The following is a 27,030-nucleotide window of genomic DNA, read 5'->3' as shown; positions in this document are numbered from 1 at the left end:
AGTATACGTATGTAATAATAAATTAAAATAGTACTAATAGTTTCAGAGTTATTGGTCAAGATCTGCTTGACCACTCAGAGCTCAAGCCGCCAATGTCAGTAATCCCACTTCAGGCATCAGAATGTGGGCTTTGGATGGAAGCGCCTCATTTATGGAGGACACTCTCCCAGGATATACCATTCTCTAGCCTTATTTTCATGTTCTCTCTTCACCCTAATAAATATCCCAGTGCAGCTTACTCGCCTTAGGAATCTGTACAAAATGTGAATTCTCCAGTGTCTCTCTTTTAAAAACAAAGAGAAACTTCCCAGCGTTAACGTGTAGCAAAAAGAAAAAAAAAAAAAAAAGCCTATTCGATCCACCCTGCTGGCTGTTGCTACCTTGCAGTTTATGACACACAGATAGAGGGAGGTCTGACGACGTGAATGAGACAGCCTGAGAGCTAGCTAGTCCATTCCCGTGGAAACCACGCGACCCTCGGTGCAAGCTGCTCTTCCTACTTTGCTGTGCCATTTCTTTTGTGCGACTTTGAGAGGGGCTTGTGAATGATTCTAAATGTGTGCCTCGCTGAGGCAAGCCGCCCAGGGAGGGAGTGACCCAGCTGAGCGGGGGCAGAGAACGCCAAGGCGGGCTTCTCAGCACTGGAACTGGCTTGACCCTTACATGCAGTTTTTGAAGTCAGCAAAACAGAAATCAAATTACTATCATATTATGCTGGTGGAAGCTCAAGGAGAAGGGACTCTATACCAGCTTATTTATTATGAGAGATGCAACGAGTTACAGAACAGCAGTGTGTCTGATGAGAGGACCCTGAAGACAAATGTAAGTTCTCATCTTCTCATGCTATATTTTATTGCTGTGTAATTTTCTTTTTGGCTTGAAATCATGCTTGGCCAAAATGTAATCATTTCACAATGAGAATTTCTAGTGTGGAAAGTTGTTTTAATCTTTGCTTAAGACTTTTTTTGTCCCCTTTTATTAACTAAGCAACATAATACAAGCTGAAATTCCCGGCAGCAGCTGTGGCAGTTCAGCCTAAGACTGAGAATTATAACCCAAAGTACATCCAATTACTCTGGGATTAACACTGAATGTATTTTTAATTGACTTTCTTAATGTAGAAGGCATACAGTCCTGCTGTTTTGGATTGCACGTTGTTTTAATACGGCTGTGGCTAACCTAGTGTGATCAGCATAAGCAACAGAATGAGACAGAGCTAAACGAGATTCCTGGTAGTTACAAAACTTTTCTGTTTTTGGCCAGGATCACATTTTTCTCCCCAAATGCTCAAAACTCTGAAACCTCTATGCTAAAAGTTCATTCTGCCTTTTTGACCTTGCTTTGGAACAAAAAAATGAAACCAAGCAGAAGACTCTACTAAAATTGTGAAGGAAGGAAATATAAAGAGCCACTGCAGTTCTTCAACTACTGTTGTAATAATGGGAGGAAAAAAGCCAACCAAAGGAACCCAGCAGGTACACCAGCTTCAGTTTGACGGAGTGTGGGGACATAAAGATGGATGGTGAGCAGAGCCTATTAACTTATTAGTTTTTCTACACTTCATCTGTTACAAGTTCTGGCTGAGAAATGGATATTCTGTGTGAAGAAAATACTTCTTTGACCTCAAGTACGAACTCCTTAATGCAACTAAATGATAACACAAGGCTCTATAATAACGACTTTAATTCTGGAGAAGCTAACACTTCGGATGCATTTAACTGGACAGTCGACTCAGAAAATCGAACCAACCTTTCCTGTGAGGGCTGCCTCTCACCACCATGCTTCTCCTTACTTCATCTCCAGGAAAAAAACTGGTCTGCTTTGTTGACAGCTGTAGTGATTATCCTAACCATTGCTGGAAACATACTCGTCATCATGGCAGTGTCCCTAGAGAAAAAGCTGCAGAACGCCACCAACTATTTCCTGATGTCACTTGCCATAGCCGATATGCTGCTGGGTTTCCTTGTCATGCCCGTGTCCATGTTAACCATCCTATATGGTGAGTGGCATTAGTTTCCCAACTATACCCACTGATGATAAAGAGCATGTGCATGTCATTAGCAGATGAGCCGGGGCTCATGGGACCAAGTAAACACAAGGCTTTGCTGATAGACAAGGGTCTACCATGTAACTCTAGTTACTTAAACTTTACTCTTAAAATGAGGTTTCACATATATAAAAACAGGCAACCTATTATCTGTGATCACTGGAGAGTTTTGTGCTTTGAAACATGTACATTTTATGTAGAAATGATTATAAATGTCCCAATACAGTCATAAAGCAATAACTTATCTGTCATTCTGAATCCAGTTTATTTTCACTCCTTTATATTCACAAATATTACAGCCTTCAGGACAGAACACTTTTATCTCTGTCACACAGTTTTCAGCACTTCTAATGGAGTAGTAAAACCTTCCCAATTATCTTGGAGCATTTGCAGAGAGAACATTAATGGTGCAAGTGGGTTTAATGTTAAAATATGCAGAGTCCCCATTAGAATAAATGAATTACTCCAGTTTTAATTGTTCCCTGCCCAGAGAAGCAAATTTGGAAGTGGGCCTTTGAATTATACCCTCAACTCTTTAAAAATTCATATGCATAAAATCCTCCAGACTGGTGTGGAGGAGGGTGGAAAACAAATGGGAAGAAATTAATCTTGCTTTCTTCTCAATAGAGTTTGAAAGAGTCAATCCTCTCAGCAAGTCAGCAAACACTGGGGCGGTTTCAGCTGGGAGCAGAATGTGATATTCTTTCCAAATTATGAGTAATACGGCCAGATTTCTCCAGAGAGAGAGAGAGAGAGACAGAGAGAGACAGAGAGAGAGAGAGAGAGAGAGAGAGAGAGGAATATGACTATTGAGACTGCTGACACAGACACATCAGCAGTCACCCAGAGCTAGAAACAGGTTAGGAGCACAGTCATTAAAAGGGGATTTTCTGGCCAAGATTTAGGGGCTAAAACAATAATCAATCCCGCCCTGAGGAGTGGGAAGGAGGGAGGTGAGCAATAGAGAACAGGTGCCAGTTTGCACAGAGTCCATAATGCTCATTGCAAAACCAGCCCGTCCCCACGCCCCTACACTTGACCACTCAAATGTCACACCCAGATGATTTCATTAAATTGGCCTGTCATTTCCCAGACATTCTGGAGAGGTCCTCGCTTCCTAAATCCCTACCCTGATCAAATGCAAACTCCAAAGGTGGGGGGATGACTTTCACAGTGCGGATCTGGAAACGAAAACCGCGGCGACAGGCTAGGGAAGACTCCGAGCGGCAGGTGGCGGGCAGGCATCCGCCAGCTGGGTTAGGAAGCTCAGACTGCCCGGTGGCCTCAGGCTCCGGGTACAAACGCACCCCCTGGCGGCGGCTGGCCGCTAGCGCGCAGCCGGTTCCTGACCTGAGGGAGCCCCTCCCCGGACTGGTCCTCCCAGACTCCGCAGGGTGAGGAAATGCCCCCTCCTTATCCCCACTGCGGAAACCCAGACTAAGGCCTGCGGCTGCCTCCTTCCAAAAAAAACGCCTTTAAGAGCCAACATCAGTTCCGACCAGGCAGAGCATGGCTTCCGCCCAGGCGCTGCTAAGGAAAAGGCTCTAGTTTTAGCACAAGCTCTTTGCAAACAATAAGAGTGAAAGGCACTAAGTTAGGCTTGTATCCTGCAACCTTTTTACTTTCTTCACTATCAATGGTGGCATTTTGGTAGAGTATATTTGCAAATGGAGAGTTTGTTCAGCTTCATGGGTCTGGAATATTGTGAAGAAAAGGTGGTCTTTACAATTTTCCTTCTCATATGCACACAGATCTAACACCATTGCTTATACAGCTATCAAAACTAATTAAAGTTTATATAACCATTTGATCCCCTCAAAAGGAAAACAAACACAGGACACTTTGCTTATGTCCATAAGGCATGTCCCACCTTCCTAATATAGCAAGTGACCTCTTTGAGGGGCTCTCCCAGTGGAATTGCCTGGAGAGCTTCAAAACACTCACTGTGGGAGACCCACTTCCGCCCACCCTCCTGGCCATCAGGACTTCTGCAAAGCTCTCCGGATGATTCTAATGTGGAAGCCAGGAAGTGAGAACCACTACCCTAAACAGAAGTTGCCAAAGTGGGGTCCCAGCAGCATTAGCACCGCCTGGGAACTTGTTAGAAATGCAAATTCTCCTGCCCCACTGCAGGCTGACAGAATCAGAACCCCAGAGGTGCAGTCCAGCAGCCCCATTTTAAGAAGCATCCAGGAAGATTATGCTGCTCACTAAAGTATGAGAACCCCCACACCGAAACAATTCTCAGGACAAGAACACCATGCTTTTCCTCACCATTGTCTTCACTTTTCCCCACACACACCCCAAATTTGAGTTTAACCCCCAAAGCATTACTAGGTAATTATTTTTCACTTTTACAGGTAAAGACATATTCCCAATCTGGATTTTTAATCATTTATACATTCACACCAATAGCATTAATTGAGAGACTACTAAATGCCATCACAGGGTAAGACTGAGTCACAGTTACAGTAATGACTAAGGGACGGGCCTAATAACTCAGGGAACCTACAGTGTGTGAGTTATGTGAATAAGTCATGACAGTACACTGTGAGGTGCTTCAGTAGAGGAGCCCAAAATACATCATACCTTATGATCTAAATAATTTTAAAAAAATTTAAAAAAAGGTAGGTTTTATTAGGCAGAACAGAGTGAGAGAAACCCTAAAGAGAACCTGAGTTTAGGGCAAAACACTGACATAATCCCAGTCAAAAGAAAATTTCAAACCTGTGTTCATCAGCCAGTGAAATCTTATTGTACTTAACCACAGTTGCTATCAGACTTTTGAATTATTGAAAAATATCTTATATTGTCTTTTGCCACCACTGTACCTTTCCCCAGGGTGGAAACTGCTGCATCAGGGTATAATCCACACACTAGAGGCAGTACAAGGCCATGAACTGACACTAAATTTCTGCATCATAGGTTACCGGTGGCCTCTGCCTAGCAAGCTCTGCGCAGTCTGGATTTACTTGGACGTGCTCTTCTCCACGGCCTCCATCATGCACCTTTGTGCCATCTCACTGGACCGCTATGTCGCCATCCAGAACCCCATCCATCACAGCCGCTTCAACTCCAGAACGAAGGCATTTCTGAAAATAATTGCTGTTTGGACCATATCAGTAGGTAAGTGGGAACAATATTTCAGGGTCCCATTTGAAATGACAGTTCATGCCTTCCAAGGAGAGTTGCTCTCTTTTGTTGCACTGAAACCTGAAATCCTGAATCTATTGTTTAGCTTATTGCAAGATATGTTACAATATAGTAATTACCAGATTTGCTTTAGGGAAAAAAAAAATCCATTCATGTCACTGCCTGACAACATAAATTTGTAGTGCTTTGCACGGGCAAGAATGCATACACCAATAGAGTCAAAATCAGCAATAACTGTGCCGTAGGCACCTCCAAAAACTTTTCCCCCGTTTACACTTTCAAATTCACTACTCTGAATCTTTAGTGTCCCAGAGACTTCAATGTTTAAAATCACTGGACTTGTGGTCAGTATAAGAATACAGAGCCTTGTACTGGAGAATGCAAAACATCTGGGAGCTAGAGAAGGTACCAGGCCCTGTCACTCAGAGGGAGAAGGTGAGGACAGAGGAAGGTGTCAGGACTTGCTCATGGAGCAAGGCATTGTAGGCCGCCCAGCGCCTCTGCAGCTCTTGCTCCATTCACGACACCACACACCAGAGGATTTCAACCTGCTTTGCTTAAGTTGATTACATACATTCACCTGTAGCCTGTATCGATCTTCTGTCACACACCTAAGAGTCAGGAAAGCCCAGGTAATGGAAGCGAAAGGGGCAACTTCCAGGCAGCTAAGTCAATTGCGCTTGTCACCTCAGAAGGTTTAGTCTGTAACCAAAAATTCCCTGGGATTTGTTTTAAAGTTGCACAGCTTTGTAGGCAGAAACACTGCATCTGCTTATAGCCACATGGGTGTCAGTATCTACTACGCTGAGAGACTACGGGATTTGATGACAGGCTTGACATCGAGTGAGTCTACCCACAGCTTTGTAATAAAAATGCAAATTAGTAATAGCAAATACAATATAATATTTTGGGTTTCAGTTCCTATTGTTTGCCTTGCTGCTTAAGATGTAATCTGCAGAATAGGTAGCTCCATTCTATAGGTGAGGAAACTGGGGTTCAGAAAGGGAAATGACCTGTGCAAGACTCACCTTAGTACAGCAAAAGACTTTGATTATGATGGGAACACTCACAAATTACATTTGTGTGATTTTTCAACATTTTGAAAAATCTTATCTGTTTTCCATTTTAAACTTCACATTACCCTCTGAGAGAGACAAAAGATCTTGCTGTACTTATCTGATGGGTGAAGGAAGCAGACAGAGGATTTGTGCCTTGTTGGGTCGCTTCCAATTAGCAGAGCTAGTACTCTAAGCTTCCAGCACCAAGCCCTGCTCTTACTTACTTCTGAATGCACCTCCTTTCTTAGGAAATAGTTTTTGCTCCCCCAAATGCTTGTGGTTTCTGGGCCTGTGCAATCTTGGACTCATTCTACGAGGAGCAAGAGAATAAAGGAATAGTGATTCTCAATCCCGGCTGCATATAAGAACCCCTGCAGAGCGTAAGAGGTCCATAGTAGGGCTGGGTGATCCTAAGGTACAGTGAGGGTGGAGGAGCACGGAGACAGACTGTCAAAGAGGGAGCTGCAATTGGTTTTAGAATTCCCGTTTGATTCTTTTTATAGATTCCAGTTCTCTGGAATAATTTTCCATGTTTTCATCTATTGTGTATATGGATATATGAGTTACCAGGGGATTGCTATTTTCTGGAGTCTTTTCCTCTTGGTTCTGTCAGTTAGTATGCCTAGTCATTTTTTTCTTTTTTCAGTTGAATACTGAACACTGTAAAAAAAATTGTGGGTACTGTGTTGGTGTTCTCTTTCTTCAGAGAAGAGTCCTTTTGCTTTAGCAGGTAGTTAGAATAGGTCTCCTTAATCTGGTCAGGGACTGAGTATTTTAGGCTGATTTTGTAAACACTGATCTGTCTTTTAGGTTATCCTTATGCCCAGGGTATATTCCCTTCACGACCTAACGTGAAAGCCTGGGGTACTCCCCATTTTGAAGAGCTCAGAACTCCAATTCTTGTCTCCTCGGTTATCCTTATGCCCAGGGTATATTCCCTTCACGACCTAACGTGAAAGCCTGGGATACTCCCCATTTTGAAGAGCTCAGAACTCCAATTCTTGTCTCCTCAGCACTGTAAGACTGCTGCTAACTCTTTACTCAGCCTCTCAGTCTGTCCATCTAAAAACATGGTGAATGCCTTGAAGTGAAAGGCAGCTCACTATCACCATACTTATTTGTTCTTCCCTTCACTCCAGAAACTTAATTCCTGGAATCCTGACTGCATTGTTAGCCCTAATCCCCTGAGACAAAGTTTTGGGTCTTGAATCTGCTTTATTTGATACTGATATTACCATATCTCCTTTTCTTGGTTTGAATCTCTCCAGTGGATCTTTCCTAGTCTCTTCATTTTTCAATATCTTTGTTCCTTTGTTTTTATGTATATTTCACCAGTAACTTACAGATGGATTTTTTTAAAGCAAAATCTGGCAGTCTTTGCCTGTGATCATGAAATTCGGCCTGTCTGCGTTACTGTGACAATGGACATAAACTGTTTTATTCCTCTCATCTTATGTTAGGTTCACCGTATATTTCTTTGTAATAGTTCATCTTTTGTCCTCCATTTCATATGTGCTGACTTATACGATGTCTTCTTCACTGCCTTCATCACATCCCAGCTAGGTTGAATTTTTACTTGGCTTTTCCATTCCTTTCATGATTATAGTCCTATCCCGAATAGCCATCATTACATTGATTTCTATTAATGTATCTAAAATAAATAATAATTCCACTAAGTTGTTTGATTTCCTCCTTCACCATGAATCCCAATTCATCGGTTTTAGGTTTTTCCATAATTTGAAAATAATCTGGTGGTGCAATTAATCTTTCTAAATTAAAAAAAATGCAGAACTCATAAAGAAACATATTAACATAGCTGACTATCTGAGAAATTGTAAGTTTTATATGGATAAAACCAATATTAGCAAAGTCAAAGAAAAATATTTCAGTGTATATGAATAACAGGCCGATGACTGATCTCCTTAACATACAACGAACACCCACATTTTGATAAAAAAATGAGAAGACAACAATGCAATAGGGAAATAAAAAAACTATATGAACTGGCAATTCTCAGAAACATAACTTGAAAACAGACAATAAAGATTATGAAAAAGCATTCAGCCTCTTTAAGTCATGGAAATATAATTTAAAACAATAACACAATACCATTTTTCACCCATCTGATTGGCAAAATTAAAATGAGTGAAAACACCCGGTGTGGTTTGGGATGTGAGTTGTTTGTTCTTGGACAATCTGGCAAAACTTATTAAAATTTAATCTGCCAGTCCCACTTGAGAGAACCTGTTCTACGGAAAAATAAAATTGCATATAAGAATCTTTAATACAGCAATTTGGGGGAATATCAGAAAAGTGGAAAGGTTGAGTTATGGTTGGATATATTGTTTTTATCTAAATTACCGAATATTTCGCAGCTCTTAAAAATATTGCCTTGGGGGTATTTGATATTCAATTGGAAGAATGTACATGACGCTAAGTGCAAAAACCAAGTTTTGGGGTGGTATGCATGGTCTGAGCCCATTCTGGTAAAATAATAATACTAATAATATATGGAGATAAATATGTATTAGCACTGAGAAACTGTTGAAAGACTTCACAGTTGTCAAGAAAGTGAAATTCGGAAGAATGGCAGGATTTTTTAATTTCTCCTTACATACTTCTGTATAGTTTTGTCACAAACATGATAATGATGATGATGATAAAGTATATTGGATGATCAAGAACGAAACAGTTACACCTACATGGTGGGAAAGAAGTCTTCGTGGAGGAGGTGGCTGACCTTCAAAGTTTGCTAGAACACAAGTGGCCTCTCTTGGTAACCACATCATAGATTACTCAAGTTTCCTTGCACCAGTTATTTCTGAAATTTGCCCCTACTAATACTGCTACTAGCTCGGTCACTTTACTTTTGTCAAGGCTTCCATCTAATTCTGAGGAAAATGGATATAATTACAAATCAGTTGCATTTTGTATTTGTGAGTTTTTCTGAGTAAAGAGGTAATGACAGAAAAGACTGAAACATTAAATTAAGAATGATCCCAAGATTCTCTGTGGATTTCATTTTCCCTTCATCAACCCAATTCCTATGATCAGAGGTAACCGTGACTTTACCACAATATGTAAAGTGAGCAAACACTTCCTCACGATGATTGCCTTGTTAATGCCATATGAGAAAAGAACACAGAAGCTACTGATTCCCCAACCATTTTTAGCAGGTAAAGATATCGATCAGATTAAAAAAGTGAAGATGACTATTTTCACATTGTCATATTTTGACAGGCAAGCAAAGACACCAATTTAAATTTTCTTGCACTTATTTCATTTCAGAAATATATTTGCAGCTCATGGGGTAATTTTGAAGTATCATGGGTCTAAATAGAAAGATTGTTTTTTTCCCCTCAAGGATAAGCATGACCACAGATTTTCATATACTACCATGTTTCCCTGAAAATAAGATCTAGCCGGACCATCAGCTCTAATGCTGATGCATCATGGTCCGGCTGATGCTGATGGTCCAGCTAGGTAAGATCCAGTATTACATTACATTTTATTACATTATATTATATTACATTATATTACATTATATTATATTACATTACATTATATTATATATTATATTATACCTGGTCTTATATTAAAATAAAACCCGGTCTTATATTAATTTTTGCTTCAAAAAAAACTCATTAGAGCTGATGGTCTGGCTAGGTCCTATTTTGGGGGAAACACTGTATAAGAAAAGGCAAGCTGTATCACATTTATTTGGGGTCTTTGCCTTCCCACACTGTGACAACGGAGCATAAATCCTAAACTAAATGCTTAAGTCACTGGGTCCAACCTCTGGCCTTCAGTGAAGTCAAAACTCACCTTCTTACTTAGACAACGTAGATATATAAAGCTTTGGGGGGCAGTGAAAATGATGTATCTCACTGTTGTTTTAGTTTGTAGTTTTTTATATAGAATTTTGAGTATCTTTTCATGTTTATAAGCAAATTTATATTCTGTTTTCTGTTGCTGTTGCTCAGAGTTTTTGCTGTAGAACTTGATGGTTATAAGCAATATGTCTGGAGTTACTAGTCCTTTCCCTTACAAGCTGTGTGACCTTGGGCAAGTTACTTAACCTCTCTGCACCTTAGGATCCTGATGAATAAATGATGATAGTAATAGTACCTACTACATGAGGTTGTTTTAGTGATTAATTGAATAAATATAGTGTTAGTGTCATAAATGTTATAAGTTTACATTATTTGAACTCTTTTTCTGTAAAGTTCTTGTTTTTTTTCCTAACATAAATTAAGGGGATTAGCTTTTTTTCTGTGTTTTCACACCTTGTCTATGCATTCCCAATGTGCTGCTTGTCACTTGACGTTGCTCATGGTGGCTTTTTCCACATAGAGTTTCCTTTTTAAATATCTTTATATATATCCTTTCTCTTATACTGCTTCTGAATTTTGAATCATTACTAAAATTGCCTTTCCCACTGCAAAGTTATAAAGGAATTCTACCACAGTTTCTTCCATGACTTTTATGGTTTTGTTTTATATGTTTTAAGTCTTTAAACCAGTTAGAATTTAATCTGTGATTTAATTTAAGTTTTTCTACACAGCTCCTTATACCAATACCATTTATTTCTCCATTTTGTTTGATATGCCACCTTTATTATATACAGAGTTCCCATATATATCCAGGCTTATTTTTGCACTTTTTCTATTCTAGTGATCAGTCTAGTCATTCACATATAGCATGCTTTCAATTGAGGATATATAATTATGGCTTTTATTATCTCTTAGATCTATCTCTTAGTATTCCCTCATTGTTCTTTATTTTCACAATTTGACCATTTTCATTTGCTTCTTTTTGAGTTTTAGAAACTCAGCTTCTATCAGCTTTTATCTAGTTCCAGGAAAAAAAAATAATAATTGCTTTTTTTAATTGGAATTGCTTGTAACTTTCTAAATCAACTTTTTAGACTTTTTGGCTGGAATACCCGTGTACTTTTTTTGACCCATTTTCCCCTTTTGTAAGTAGCCTCAAATTCAATATGGAATGAAGTGAATCTATATAAACAAATACAACTACTGAAAATGTTAACACTTAAGGTTAAAAAAATCACATGCGCATTTAGGTCCATGAGGAATGATAGTTAAATATATATGTTTAATTTTTCTATCCTCCCATATCGTCTGAAAAAAAATTGCTTTGAAAAATACAAAATAAATGAGCTGAATAAAATGGGCTCAGAACCAGATGATACTGAAATGGCCCTTCTGCTGAGGCACAGTCCCAGTTCCACTGCATGAAACAAAGATCCAAGTAGGTTACTTGGGACTCTCTCCTCTGGAACTGCACAAGTTTATGTCCACCTCCCTTACAGCCTAAGAAGTGGGTTTCAGAGACTCATTAAGCAACCAGGAGAGGAAGGAACTGGGTTACCCATTCTCTGTCCCACTGCCTGGAGATCACATTGTAGTTAAGCACCGAGAGGACACAGAAGGAACCTTATGAAAATTGAGTCCAACTCGCCATTTCCTCAGTTTCTCTATCTTCGTGTTTTCTATCCTGGGTGAAATGAAATATCCTCCCCTCTCTTATCTTTCTTTTTGCCCTGCCACACTGTGTTATCATACCTAGAGGTCCAGGAGGTAGCGTCCCCGCCTGCAGGGAAGTAGGCCGTGGTTCAGGAGCAGGGAGGCTCACAGCCACATGGAGAGAGTCTTCTGTCCTTCTAGAGGGTATTGCAGCACCAGAGAGCTGCCAGGTGGCAAGCCATGCTGTCACTGCCCTGAAACAAAGGTTCTGCAGGGCCACCATTCACTCCGCCCACCACCTTCTCTCATCCTTTGAGTGAAGCAATCCTTTTCCTTTCTGCTCATAGTTGCAGGATAATAATTTAGGGATATCTTCCCGGCCTGACTAGCTTTTCTTATACTTAGGAACATAATATCACAGAAAGGCTGTGCTCTTGGAAGACATGTCCTTGGTTGTCCTTCAGGATGCTCGCCAATGGGTATGAGGCTGTTTAATGGCCCCAGAAGCTCAGAGCCTGCCAGAGTGACAGCTGACTTCTCTCTGCATGGCAGACTCTAGCCATAGCTATGGGACAACATGCTCAATAAAACAGCAGTTAGGAACATACACTCTCCATGGCCACTGGACACTGGTTGGGAAAAATTAAGAAATGATCCAGTCATAAAGAAGAAATGCTCTGTCCTTTATCAGTCTGTTGATCTGGCCTGCCTCATGGACCATGACTTTCTTTGCTCTTTGGCTCATCATTATTTTAAGCTTGAGGAGGAAGTGGAAGAGGGATAGCACTCAGATACTTGTTTACTTCTTGCCATTTAAAGCAGAGGACTAGCATCATGTACTTCCCCCTCCTGCCCACCTCCTGCCCTTGGGCTCTTCCAGGAAACTGCACGCTGTGGAGGCTTTCCTTTTCTCCAAATCCATCCATCCATTCCAGGCCAGAAGGTAGGAAATTCCACTAAGTCAGGAGCTGTGGCAGACCATCTGATCAATTTGTTATCGCCAGCACCCCTGATGTCTTTGTACCTCCTTCTTCCTTGGCTTACCAAAAACCCAACCCTGGATCATTCTGACAACGAGCCTTTACTATCGTTACACTCATGTCACCAAGAGCTGCTGGAGGAAGTTGCATACAGTGTGTATTGGACGGCACCACATATCTGGTTTCAACCTTGCCTGGACTGTCCTCTTTGTTGTCAACCCTTTGGTTTGTCATTAGTGGATTCTTTCAAATCTTTTTCCTCCTTGAGTCCCCTTTTCAACCTCAGATTGCCATTCTCTAAGCAGATGACCTTATCTCCTTCTCTAACAAAAGGGCATCAAGCGCAATCTCCCTTTTATTTCTACTTTTACTTTCAATGTCCAATTTCCAAATGGGATTCCAAGAATACCCATGTTCTTCTCTACTTCCCAACTTTTTCCTAAACAATCTTCCTCAACTCCTCTCCATCCATCTCTTTCCAGTTTATGTTAATTCCCCCTAAATTGTCTAAGTTTGTTTGTTCCATTTTATCACTTCTCGTTCAGGCCTCAGAGCACCATCTGGTTCTGACCTCCCTCTGTTTTACTGTTCTTTTCAAGGTCACCAAAACCTCCCTGATTTCCAGTCAAATCCAAAAGACTTAATTTCTATTTTAATAATATATTCAGGTAATACATGAATACATTCTCCATGTGAGAGTCAAACAACACAGATAATAGAGAACACAAAGTGAAGTTGCCCTTCATCCTTCCTTCCCTCTCCAGACCAGCACCACATCACTGTGCTAACCTTGAACCTCCCTGTCACTGGTCAACATAGAGCATAAGCACGAGAGGAAGGAGTATTGCCAAGCAAAGCTCCCTCAGATTTCATCCCTTTGAGAATGCCCCTCAGTCCTCTTCTGTTTGTATATCCTTTGACTCTGTGTTTGCATTTCAAGCTGTTCTCTCCAAACCCTACTGACGTATGCTGCAGTTTCTTTCTTATATTTGTTTTGGCCCTTTCTTCAAGTTCTGTTTCTCTCTAAACCAGGTCCCATCTCTTGTCTGTCTTCCAAAGATTCCTCCATCATTTGTGATACACTACTGAGATGAGATCCTTTTTCTTTTCATGGATTGTTAATTTATTCTGACCAATGTATTTTACCTTTTTTAATCATTAAATAGAAATTTAGGAGCAAGGTAGTACAAATACATGTGCTTGCATACTATCTTGAGCCACTAAAAAAAATTATATGTATATATGTGTGTGTATATATATATTTCTCACTCCTTATTATCCTTTTATGCATTTATGTTTAATTCTGTAGATTGATCTCTCCTCTTAAAACTTGTCACCACGCTTGGCTCCTTCCCTCCCTCTCTGACTCTTTCTCTGTTGCTTTTGCAGACTTCTTTTCCTTAAAATGGTAGTATTTTATTCTTTAAATTGTGGTATTCGTTGGAGATCTATTCTCCATCTTCTCACTTTTTGTTCTCCCTGCTTTGGCTGAGTTATTTCCGTTTCCATGGATTCAGCTATTAGAAGAACATGGTGAATAGGCCAGTCTATAGTCTGGCCCACCGTGTTTCCCCAGCGCTTCAGACGCCTACGTCGTACAACCTGATGGACACTTCTAGCGAGAAGCCCCACAGGAAACTCAGTCTTATCAGATCAAAAACTGTGCTCATTGTCTGCCGTTTCTCCTCCTGAAATCTCTAGCTTAGAGTATGGCGTTAATATCTACTCAGTCACTAGACACCCAGTGTTGAGTCCTCCCTTTCCTCCCCTCCACATCAAAGCACTTGACTAGTCCTTTGGTTTTTACTTGCTTGCTATTTCATAAATCACTCTTTCCTTTCCATCCAACCCTCACCGTCTCTCCCCTGTGCTACTGTAAACATTTTCCTGTCTGCAGGCCTTTTGCTGTCATTCTCCACCTTGTCACTGAAGTCAACCGTATCACATACAGCTTTAACTAAGTCGCTGTTCTGTTGGAAACCCTCGAATCACTTTGCTGCCAGTACATTACAGAGCCCTAAATGAGAGATAAGGCCCCTATAAATATGATCCCTGCCCACACCTCTGTTTCATCTCCTACCATACTTTGCCTCACATTTTATTCTTCAGCTACAATAAGTTGCCTATAATTCCTGTCATTTCACCTTTGTTTTTGCATCTTCTGCTTCAAATGCCTTCTTATCTCTTTACCTGGCTAATTTCTACTTTTTAAAATGATTTTTTTTTTAAATTTTCAATTATAGTTGACATTCAATATTATCTTAAGTTCAGGTGTACAACATAGTGATTATACATTTGTACAACTTACAACGTGATCACTCCGATAAAACTAGTCCCATCTGACACCATATACAGTTATTACAATATTATTGACTATATTCCTTATGGTATATTTAACATCCCTGTGACTATTTTGTAACTACCAATTTATACTTCTTAATGCCTTCCACTTTTTCACCCTGCTCCCAAGCCCTCTCCCATCTGACAACTATCAAAATGTTCTCTGTATCTATAAGTTTGTTTTTGTTTTGTTTATGCGTTTATGTTGTTCTTTAGATTCTACTTATAAGTGAAATCATATGGCATTTGCCTTTCTCTGTCCAACTCACTTCACTCAGCTCAATGCCTTCCAGGTCCCTCTATGCTGTTGCAAATGGCAAGATTTCATTCTTTTTTTATAGCTGAGTAATATTTTTTTGTATATGTCTACCACCTCTGCTTTATCCATTCATCCATTCTGGGACTCCCAGGCTGCCTTCATACCTTGACCATCGTAAATAATGCCGCAATGAACATATGGATGCTCACACATCCTCTCGAAATAACATTTTAGGTTTCTTTGGATAAATATCCACATGTGGGATTAGTAGGCCCTTCTTTGTCCCTTGTTATAGCTTTTGTTTTAAAGTTTATTTTGTCTTATATAAGTATTGCTACCCCAGCTTTTTATATTTTCTGTTTCCATTTTCATGAAATATCTTTTTCCATTTTTTTACTTTCAGTCTGTTTATATCTTTTGATCTGAAGTAAGTCTCTTGTAGGCAGCATATGTAAGGTTATCTTTTTCTTATCCGTTCAGCCAAACTATGTTTTTTGATTGGAGTATTTAATCCATTTACACTTAAAGTAATTGGTGATAGATATGTAGAAATTGCCATTTTATTATTCATATGTATATCTCTTTTTTTTTTTTTTTTCCATCTTAAAGAAGTCCCTCTAGCATTCCTTGGAATACTGGTTTGGTGATGATGAACTGCTTTAGCTTTTTCTTGTCTGGGAAGCTCTTTATCATTTAGAATCAAAGGATAGATAATTTCTACTTTTCTTTTGGCATCACCTCCTCCAGGTAGCCTTCTTTACTTCTCCCTTCTCTCCACGAATTAGCTTTCGTTTGATTCTTCCATAACCCTTCCATATATTATCTTTTCACATATTGTATCATCTGTTTATTCCTCCACTAGATAATGAGTTCCCAGAGAACAAGAAATGAAAAGCAAAACGAAAAAGTTATAGTTCATCTTGAGCCCAAATTATATAATAGATAATGCCTATCCAGGAATGAATGCATACAAAAATTAATTCTACAGTTTGACACTGAAAGCACCTTTAAGAAATTTTTATTTTCTTGTGTACTTGGTTTCAGAAACCTACTTTTAGATAGACTTTCATATAAAGTATGGGGAAACAAACATTTATATAAAAATAAACTAGTTTTATTTTTCTACTTTAGACCAAAATGTTATAGCTATGATAAATGCCTAATTCATAGGGTCTATAAGAAGGAGATGTTGGTGCATTTCCCCCCCACCAGCTGGTGAGCTTTGGTTTGGAATTTTAAGACTTATTTGTAAAATATATGAGAATTGTCTTCCTCTAAGACAGATTCTTTTGTGTCGGAATATACCTAGCATCTCGGTAGTTTCCAACTAAATTGGTTTTTTAAAAATAGTTGTAAGAAGGGGTGTATTGCATCTCCTGGATGGTTCATGGGTCACATGTGCAGGATCCTACCATTGCAGCTAGTTGTCTATGGGGTCGCCACATTCTACAGTCCAGGAATCAACTTTGCAAGTTCAGATTTCTAGGTTTTTTTTCCTTATCCAGGGATGATCATACTGTGAGAAGTTGACTTGCATGAGTCAAATTCCAATAAACTGACTTATTTAATATGTAGGTAATATATACCCATTTCCCTGGACCCATTCACCTACAAGAGACATTCCTTCCTGATAGAGCAATCCTCTCAGGAGGCCACAGAAATAGCAACATGAAGCTAGTGAGGGTCCATAGTGAACCAAGGGCAAGTTCTGTGAGGGACATGGTGAGGCACACAGTGAGGATTGAGTGAATGAAGGTATAAGCAATTTAGCAGAGGATTTGATGCATACATTTTCAAACTTTTCTTAACATAAATTAAAATACAAGTATACAGCAAAAAGCTTCCAGTCTAATGGAGAAAGACTAGCTATAACAGAAAAGAGTATTTGCCATTATAATAAAAATGCAAAGAAGTTAGCAGAGTTGGGGATGAAGGAAGGTTGTATGAAGAGGGAGATGTTTGAGTTGAGCTTTGAAAGATGAGCAGAAGTTGGGAAACTAGAGATTGGGAGAGAATTTTACAAGAAGAGAGAATAATGTGGGAGAAAGACATTATTATGTAGCTTGATAAACAAAGGATTTATCAAGTACTTTAAAGGACATTTTCATAACTGTAACACTGATGAATGACCCTTTTCCACTCTAAGGATTTTTGTCTCTCAATAAGCAAGACCAGTTGTCTAGAATAAGAACATCTTTCCCTGGACAGTACTGAAATGATGCTGAAGATTTCTAAGCTCTTAGACTCTTTTTCAACTCTTTTTCTTGTAGGCAGCATATGTAAGGTTATCTTTTTCGTCTCAGTCATCCAAATAGCCTCTTACACATAATATTGCAGTTGTAAGATTAGTACTCACTTACATTGGTCATGTTATAGATGCTGCTGGCTTAGAGAGGCACCCTAGAATCGTGGATGAACAGAGATACGTTTTCAAACCTTTCTTCTAGAGAGTCACTTCTATACGATTATTGTAGATGAACAGTTTCATCCATTTTATGAGAATCCTTCTTGGTTTTAACTCCAGAAGGTGGTATTTTCTGGCCTTGCCCTGAATTCTGGACCCTTGCTTGGTTGAGGGTGACAGCATTTGGTTTTAGCAACAAGGAGTCAAGAAACATGAAGTATACCAGCACTTTAAAATATCTTCCTAAATTTAGTTTCTAATCTGTTCTAGTTCTCATTTTTAAAATTAAGACTTGATTTCTGGTGTTGGGATTGTTGGAGTGTGAAGGTAGGTAGAACCTTCTTTCTCAATTCCTATTAGAATGTGTCCATAAGAAGCTTATGTTAACAGTTATTAATGCTTGCCATTATCTAAGTTTTTAAAACATCTTCAAAAATGTAAATTAATTTGTCTCCTACATTTCCCAACTTTCCACAGAATGGATTGATCATGACTCCTTTTCATGTTCCTATTCAATTCCCAAATGAACCATTGTAAAGATTTATATAAGTGACCACATTTATAGGCTACACTCAAAGGGTTAAACAGGACTGAGTTAATTCCCACTGTTCATTTTATTCAAGGAAACCACCCAGTTTACATATTTGCTATCAGAACTTCAGAAGCCACCCAGTTGATATAGAAACCAAAGGCCTGTCTAATCAGGGTTGCTCTTTACTTCTCTAATATAGCAGTTAACCCATCTGTTAGGTAAGGGCTGTTACTTATTAAAATTTCGTTTCACAAAAGATATTCAAGCCTGTCTGGAAGAAAGTTGATCCTCATTTATTGTGTTTGGCATGGTGGTTATTGTTTCTATTTCCATTTCAGTCACTGGCTCCTGATGTACTACAAACCACATACCTGTGGTTTCTCTAATTAAAGGACAAGAATAGTTTCCTTTTATATTTCCCAGCTACTCTAACTCCCCAACACCTTCCTGTACACATCCACCAGCATTCTATTTTGGCCCCAACCATTCTATTCAGGCATAATAATTCTTCTTAGATGTATATTGAGCCATTATGTGCTGGAGGCTCATGATGCGAAGACAACAACCTTTCTATCAATCTATCTGTTTTAATAGACATGCTCCCTAGGTATACTTAAAGATAGTATCCCTATTGATTAGTTTGTCTCCTTTAACCATCTATTGAAGAGTCTGACCCATGTTGGAGAAAAAACTGTGTGTTTAACCATATATGGGAGCTCAATTATGTTAGTTGATTGATTGAATGAATAAAATGAACGGACGAGAAAACAAAGGGTCAGGAAGAAAAAGAGGGATAAAGAAATAAAGGGAGGGAGAGAAACAGAGTTTTCTGAGAGGCTCTAGTAGTTTCCTCATCCCCTCCACCCCATGGCAAGTTATCTTTACAGTAATACATCTACCTGTGCTCACTTTTTTCCCTATGGGATCTCACTTGGCAAAGTACAGCAAATGAAAGTTAGGATAAACATCTCTATAGTAGCTTTTCCAGTATTTTCACAGATTTAATGTCTGTTTCCATAGAAACATGTATGATAAGGTTAGTCATAGACAGAAGCTAAGAATGAGAGACATATACCATGAGAAATTCACATTCTAACTTCAGGCAAAAGCTAAAAGTCACACTTCTGCCTTTTTCATAACTTGGTGCTTTCAACACACCAGGAGAGAGCCTTATTAATTCAGGCAAGAAATATTTTCATTATATTAATGAGGTTTCGTTTTTGACTGTTTACATTTCTCATAAAAGTGAAAGCAATTACAGGAACGGTGTTATCAGAATGTTCCTCAGGGGATGGAGAACTTAGTTCTGGCTGCGGCCTCCAGAACTCCCACGACCAGCCCTTCCTTCAGGGAACTGTCTTAGCCAGCCCTGGCTCAGCTGCCTGCTTTAAGGTATTTTCTTCATGTTTGGCTAAACCATTTGTAATAGTGTTAAAGACATGTAAATGAAAGACTCAGAGAATGAGACTGAACTGTGAAAGTGTAATATTTCTCTAATCACCCATAAGAACTATGCTCAGACCAGTTTCTGAAACAATGTGAAACAGATGTAAAAATAATGACCTATAACTGAAGACCATTTCACCATTGGACAAAAACCTACTTTGTTTCTGTAAAGGATGACTTTTCTATAAGGAAACAGTGGAAGTGCATTAGAATTACTGGGAAATGTATATTCCTAGGGACCATTCCCAGATAATCTGGTTGAGTAGGAATTGGGGGGAATCCCAGGAAATGGTATGCTCCAAGAATCACTGCCTGAACTATCAGTTTAGAATTTGGATAGATTTTTTAATGTATATTCTCATGGATGCTTTTTTAAAATTTCAGATTTGTACATTGCACACACACTTACCGTGTTTCCCCGAAAATAAGACCTAGCCAGACCATGAGGTCTAATGTGTCTTTTGGAGCAAAAATTAATATAAGACCCAGTCTTATTTTACTATAAGACCAGGTCTAATATGATATGATATGATATGAGATGATATGATATGATATGACGATATGATATACCAGGTATAATAAAATAAAATATTATAATAATATGATATGATATAATATAATATAATATAATATAATATAATATAATATAATATACCAGGTGTTATATTAATTTTTGCTCCAAAAGACGCATTAGAGCTGATGGACCGGCTAGGTCTTATTTTCGGGGAAACACGGTATTTGCAAGGAACCACGTAAATACTTCCACAGGCAGTACACAGAGCTGTCAAACCATGCAATAGGTCATACCAGGTTTTTCACCTCTGGAGGGCAGGGTAGGATCTTGTCATATTTGTCTTTCAGTTCCTCACCAGTAGCACAGAAGGCACCCAATAAATGATTGCAAAATTGACCATTAATGAGCCCAAACTGATTTCTTCAAGTAGGTGCAATGGTCTTGATTCTTCATAATCTCTTCTCACATTATTTTGATGTAAAATCAAAATTTAAGAGTAATTTTCATTCCAAATTTATCAAGGTACTAATTCACCTTCTCACATCTCAAAGAGCACCATGATATTTTAAAGATAATCATTAACATTACCAAATTTACAAGGAAAAATAAAACATACCACTAAAGTAATTTCCCTGGACTCTTTTGAAATAGTTTAGAAAAGTCATAAGTCTTATGTGAGATTTATCTAGAATTAAATTACATTTTAATAATCCTTTACAGCTCTCTATGATTCCATTTTCTACTGTTAGGTCTCAATACCCAAAATTTTCAGCAAACCTCTGAACAAAGATGCTTTTATTCTGGTAGCAAGGGATTCCATTTCTGTGTCTCCATTTGACCTTCAAAATCAAGCTCAAAACAAGTTGGGTGTCAAAATACAAAGAAGGGTACTGAAACCTCTTACTGACCTGACCAAAACATGTAGTACATAACCTGCAACTCCTGTCTGTTTGCCCACCTGGAGGGTTTCCTAACACTGCAATTATTTTGAAATAGGGTTAGATTTTGTGTGAAGAAAGTAAATCACAGACCCTATAGAAAAAGCAATGCTAAGTAGTCTATTTTCAGAATGATTTGCTTGTTTCTGTTTCTATAATGATTGAATGCAGGGCAGACAACTGATTATTTAGCAACCCAATCAATGACTCAGCAGCCTGAAATAACACAGCAATAGAATTAAACTAGGGTGACCCAATGGACCAGGAGTCCTCTTTTAATCTAGATCCACTCCAAGAAAAATTGAGTAGATAGAAATCAAAAAGAAGACAGGCATTTTTTGATTGATTTCTTCTGTTGTTCTTTTCGTTTGTTTGTTTGAGGTCAAAATTGACCTGTTTAGTTTATGGGCTCCTCACAGATTTTTCACTAAAGCAAGAATAAGAAATCTGAGTCAGGTTGCGTTCCTAGTTCTTTTGGAAACTTTTTCCACAGTAAGCTTCTTTCATGTACTAAAATCCTATTACTGATAAGTTGGAATAATTCTCGCAATGTAAAATATCCTAAAAGTTGAGAGGGAGAAGAGAAGGGATAATGGGTTTAGTTCATTTAGTATAAATTAACAGCAATACATTTACAACATTTTGAATTATGTCTTTGCCCTGGAAGATGAGCAGGATATTAAAACCTAGGCAACGTGGGCTGTCTGGCGTTTATCAGCATGTGAGCTGTGTAGTCAGTTTCTCCACTTGTAAAACGAGGCAATTGGACTATCAAATTCCTAAACTAATTACCAACTGCATAGTCCTATAGGTATTTAACTTGAACTCTGAAGTCTTGGTATTAAATGAGGATATTTAGCAAGGTGCCAAGCAAAACACAATTGGAATGTAATTTATCTTTAAACAATTGCTTTAGTTCTACTGTCGTTAATTTTAGCCTAATTTAGACGTAAGTCTCCAGAATAAAGTTGAATTGATATAGTTCCAAGATAAAGGGACTCTACCTCAAATCTCCAAAGTTACTTTGCACAATAGGTAATTACTAATAGAGATGCAAGGTATTGAGCCAACCAATATTTTTCATTTTTCCTTTTTTTAAAAAAATTGAATAAAACAACAGCATTAGAAATATTTTGATCCTAAAACTGTTTCCGTTTTTATGTTTTGTCTACCACATACAATGTATTTCAGCAAAGATAATATCATTGCTGCTCTTGTATATTTTTATATTTTCATATAACCTTGTATTAACATGAGGAGCTTGGACTACCTAATTCCTAAACTAATTGTCAGTTTCCATTTTTCCATATGGGCTTCATAATTATGATTTAATGGCTGCAAGTTATTCCCTTGTGTTGGTATAATGCAATAATCTATTAGTCATTCTCCCAATTCTGTTTCTAGTTTTGATTAATAAAGTAGTATATTCAAAACAGTAATTTGGATTTTGATATGATTTATTCTATTCTATCCCTACAGCAGTGTATTTTTGTCCTTTTAGTTTCTTTTGCCTATAACTATCTCAGGTATATTTACTTTGGTCCCAATAATATCTTCACTTTTCTCTGTTTAAAAATACTTTTATTTGACCAATTTAGAAGGTGCATTTTTAAAAAAATCACAAATAAAGACATATGTTTTTAAAATTTTTTGTTGTGGTAAAACAACAAATTTTCAATTTTAACTATGTTTAAGTATATAATTCAGTGGTATTACATTAACAGTCTTGTGCAGCCATCACCATTATCTATTTCTAAACTTATCACTCCAAACAGAAATTCTAACCATTAAGGAATGACTCTGTTTCCTCGTACTCCAGCCCTTGTTAACCTCTAATCTACTCTGCCTATGAATTTGTCCATTCTAGATGTTTTATGCAAATGGAATTAGATTTATCCTTTTGTGTCTGGCTTACTTCACTTAGCGTGTTTTCAAAGTTCATCTATATTATAGCATGTATCAAAACTACATTTCTTTTTATAACTAAATAATAGTCTGTTGTATGTACATTTTGTTTATTGATTTGTCTGCTGATTGACACTTGGGTCGTTTCCATCTTTTGACTGTTGTAAATAAGGCTTCAATGAACATTGGCTTACAAAGATTTGTTCTAGTCCCATTTTCAGTGGTTTTATTTACCTAGGAGTGGAATTGCTGGGTCAGATGGCAATTCTATGTTTAGCTTTTTGAGGAACTGCCAAACTGTTTTTCACAGGAACTGCACCACTTTACATTCCCATCAGCAATGTATGAGGGTTCCATTTCTCATCAGCAAAGCTTGTTATTTTCTGTTTTTTATTACAGCCATCCTAGTCAGTGTGAAGTAGTATCTCACTGTGGCTTTGATTTGCATTTCCCTAATGAGTAAAGATGTTTCCTGTGTTAATTGGCCTTCATATATCTTTTTTGAAAACATATCTATTCAAATCCTTTGCCCATTATTTAATTGGGATTTTTGCTGTTGTTGCGTTTTAGGAGTTCTTTATGTATTCTAGATATTAAAACTTTCAGATATGAAAAAACTTTGCAAATATTTTCTCCCGTTGTACAGGTTGTCATTTTACTTTTCTTGGAAATGTCCTTTGATGCACAAAAGTTTAATTTTGGTGAAGTCCAATTTATCTGTTTTTTGCTGTTGTTGTTGTCGTTGCTTGTGCTTTTAGTATCATATCTACTGCAATCCCTTTTTATTCCTTTAATCCAGTTTTCGTTTTTACTTCCTTTGGATTCCTTAAAGTTACTTTATCATGACGACATATTATTGAACAATCTGGGAATAAAAAGTAAAGATTTGCAAAAAGTTGTTTTCCTAAATTTCTTACTTAAAAAGATTTAATAAGTATTGATTTTTTTCCATGTGGCAATGTTAACATAGCCATGAATGACTTTTTTCTATCTTTATAAATGGTACTATTTTAGTAGCTAGTGAATATAGGTATAGTTTAAAAAACACGTTGGATGATGTAAGGATGAGTGGCCACTCTAGACTTGCTTGGGGAAGTGCCTGAAAATAATGAAAATGTTGTATAAAGGATAAGATAGGAACTCAGTTAAATATAGGGAATTTAAGATCTCCCTATGAGTAGGTTCTTTCAAATAATTAGGTATAATAATGGTACATCTTTGAGGGTGCTAATTCCCTCATTGAGGTAGCCGATTGCGTTGGGATTTGCTTTTGGTCATACGATTGATTCCTCCAAATATATGAATAGTTTTTTGTTCTCGGCAATGTCTTCCCCCTCAAAAAGACCTGGTACAAATGTTAAATCTCAACACCACGGTGTCAAAGCTTTGCCTCCATCTCATCCACCAGCCTTCAGTAATTTCATTCAGCTTGATTCTCTGACCCAGCTCTGACAGCTTCACACATATAAGAGTGCTAAACTTTCAGATTATTCATATGTACTGTGCTTCCTGAAGTCTGATCTCTCTAGGGAAAAGACATCCCCATAGCTTGAGAGAGATAAAAAGAAACAGTGTTTGAAAACAGAAACAGAATTTCCATTGATAGTCTGTTAAATTCACAAATTTGGGATCTAGATTTCCAATTGCCTAAGGAGACCAGCTACTTACGGACTGACTGTCCCTTTGCAGCAGTGCTGGGACAATTGATGAACTATCCTTTTCATTTTCTACTTTATAATCTAGGTATTTTGTACTTCAATCATGACCAAAAAAAAAATAAGTTCAAGTTTAGATTTCAGAAAAATCTTCAATAACTTGTTCACAAGGTTTATCACCATTTAAAAAATTCATTTATTTGCCTGTTCTAACAAAATCTGTAATTCATTCAAATACCAGATGCGAAGACTGAAGGGTGGGTCTTAGATTTGACTTTACTTGCAAAGCTTACAAGTGAGCCGGCCCCCATTTCATGGATGCTGGCAGACGACATGGGCATCTTGGATCAGACACTCCCTGCAATAACGATAGTCAGAACATCATAATTTTCTTGCATTGGTTGCCTGAGCCCTAATTCCCACAGGGTGATGCCACAGGGCCCTGTAACAACTACACACACGATGGACTGCATTACAGGAAAGGAATCTGAGTTCGACAAACCTGAATCCTTTAGGATGAGCAGTAAGCAACCTGCCCTCTGCCCCTGATGGAGGCACTCTGTCTATCATCCAAGGCTGTTCAATCTTCAGACATCCTTGAAAAAATTATCTGGCGGAACAACAACTCAGAGTTCCATGGAGAATGGTCTCCTCCCAGTTTTATGTTATACTACACTGCATACTCACATATGTACAATGCTCTGTTATGATGTTGATATATATTCATAAATGGTAAGTCATGAAACAACAGGTTCAAATGAAAATGGCCCCTTCCCTGAGACTAAGCATTTCTCAGGTTGTTGGGGTTAGCCTTCCCTTTCCAGGATAAAGTTCTGTTGGCACCAGCTTGGAGATATGAAGTAGGCAGAAAGTATTTTAGCTACAACAAATGTAATACGTGCCAGATACTTTATGTCGACTCTATGCCTGGCATTGAGTAAGCATTTTAAGAGTAGCTGTTGCCATTGTTCTCAGTTCCGGGCCAGGGTCAGCTAGTTTTCATGTTCCTGTTTCTCTTTTTGTGTTTCTGGATTCCAACCTATGCTACTTAGAAAAGTTTTCTCCAGACGGTATATGCCCTATTGCTTCGTTTCCTTCAAGCCTTTGCTCAAATGTTTCTTTCTTAGTGAGACCTACCACCCACCCCCAGAAGTTATCACTTGCTCTCCCATCTACTCCCTATCCATTTCACCCAGCTTTTTCTCCTTAGTTTATTTTATTTATTACCTTTTATTATGTAAAGTATTCACTTATGCTTGATCTTCAGCTTCCCCAACAGAAATGTAACTTCCCCGAGGAAAGTGGTTTGTAGTCTAGTGTACTGATGAATCTCCAGCCCCAAACATAATGCTGAGTCCATAGTTCGTGCTCAGTAAATTTGTTAAATGAGAGAACTAAGACTCAAAGAGACTAACTGCCTAGTCAGGATTCCATAACTAACAAGGCAGGAATGGGATTCTAACTTGGGTCTTCTGGCTTCAAGTCCATTAGTAACAGTGGGTAACATTTCCTTTTCTCCACCTTTCCCTATCCTAAGGTTTCAAAGCAGGACTAGGCTAGCTCTGCCTAGGAGTTGAGAGGCCTCGGGAAGAGGAAGGAGGCAGAAAAGGGAGGAACTGTGAGGCCAAGATGAGGCCGAAGGATGGGTCACCTTTTTAGGTAAGCAGGTCAGGGAGCATAGCACCTGATTCAACCATATCTGTTTGAGCCAGACTCACACAGATGCATTTCTCTGAACCCTATAAATGTGAATTATCAGAAGTCTAATCTCTCCAAGTCAGGGCTGCCCATAATAATAAATACTTTATAGAGAATATTAATCTATAAAACAATTTAGAAAACTCTCACAAATAAATCCTCTTAGGATTCCTAGGATGTGGGCAAGATAAAGTTAGCAGAACTTGAAAATAATGAAGTGTGTGAGAGAAAGGCAGGAAAAAGGCCTCATGAGATGGCTGAATAGAGCCCAAAAAAGCTCACTTGGTTCTGAACATCCAAATGTTACTGCTAATAACTTTTAGGAGCACTTCAAGTCCCGTGTCGTATGTCCTCCATTCAGTGATAAATGCTGATTAGCATCCCACACGTCAGATGTGTGTGTGTGTGTGTGTGTGTGTGTGTGTGTGTGTACATATAGACACTCTAAGTAAATGATCCTAACATCTTTCTCCCTTGAATCAAATAGTCCTGAGCCATCCATAAAGTAGCCACTAGACATGCATATTGCTATTTAAAGTATAAACTGACTAAAATACAAATTAAATGCAATGCCTCAGTCACACTACCATATTTTCAGTGTTCACTAGATGCATA

The 27,030-nt window shown here is 38.3% G+C and overlaps 1 protein-coding gene across 1 annotated transcript in view; it reads left to right on the top strand.

The window, feature by feature from the left end:
• Positions 1 to 454: 454 nt before the first annotated feature.
• HTR2A (5-hydroxytryptamine receptor 2A) overlaps positions 455 to 27,030 on the top strand; it is a 68,003-nt gene continuing 41,427 nt past the window's right edge. Inside the window, exons 1-3 of the mRNA XM_081046732.1 lie at positions 455 to 822; positions 1,264 to 1,999; positions 4,973 to 5,173. Coding sequence (XP_080902858.1) covers positions 1,588 to 1,999; positions 4,973 to 5,173 — 613 coding nt within the window. The 5' untranslated portion in view covers positions 455 to 822; positions 1,264 to 1,587. The remainder of the gene's footprint in view (positions 823 to 1,263; positions 2,000 to 4,972; positions 5,174 to 27,030) is intronic.

Source organism: Rhinolophus hipposideros, assembly GCF_964194185.1.
Source record: "Rhinolophus hipposideros genome assembly, chromosome: 4".
In the NCBI taxonomy this organism is placed as follows: Eukaryota; Metazoa; Chordata; class Mammalia; order Chiroptera; family Rhinolophidae; genus Rhinolophus; species Rhinolophus hipposideros.
The sequence above is the reverse complement of the archived record's forward strand: the minus strand, read 5'-3'. Positions and strand labels throughout refer to the sequence as shown.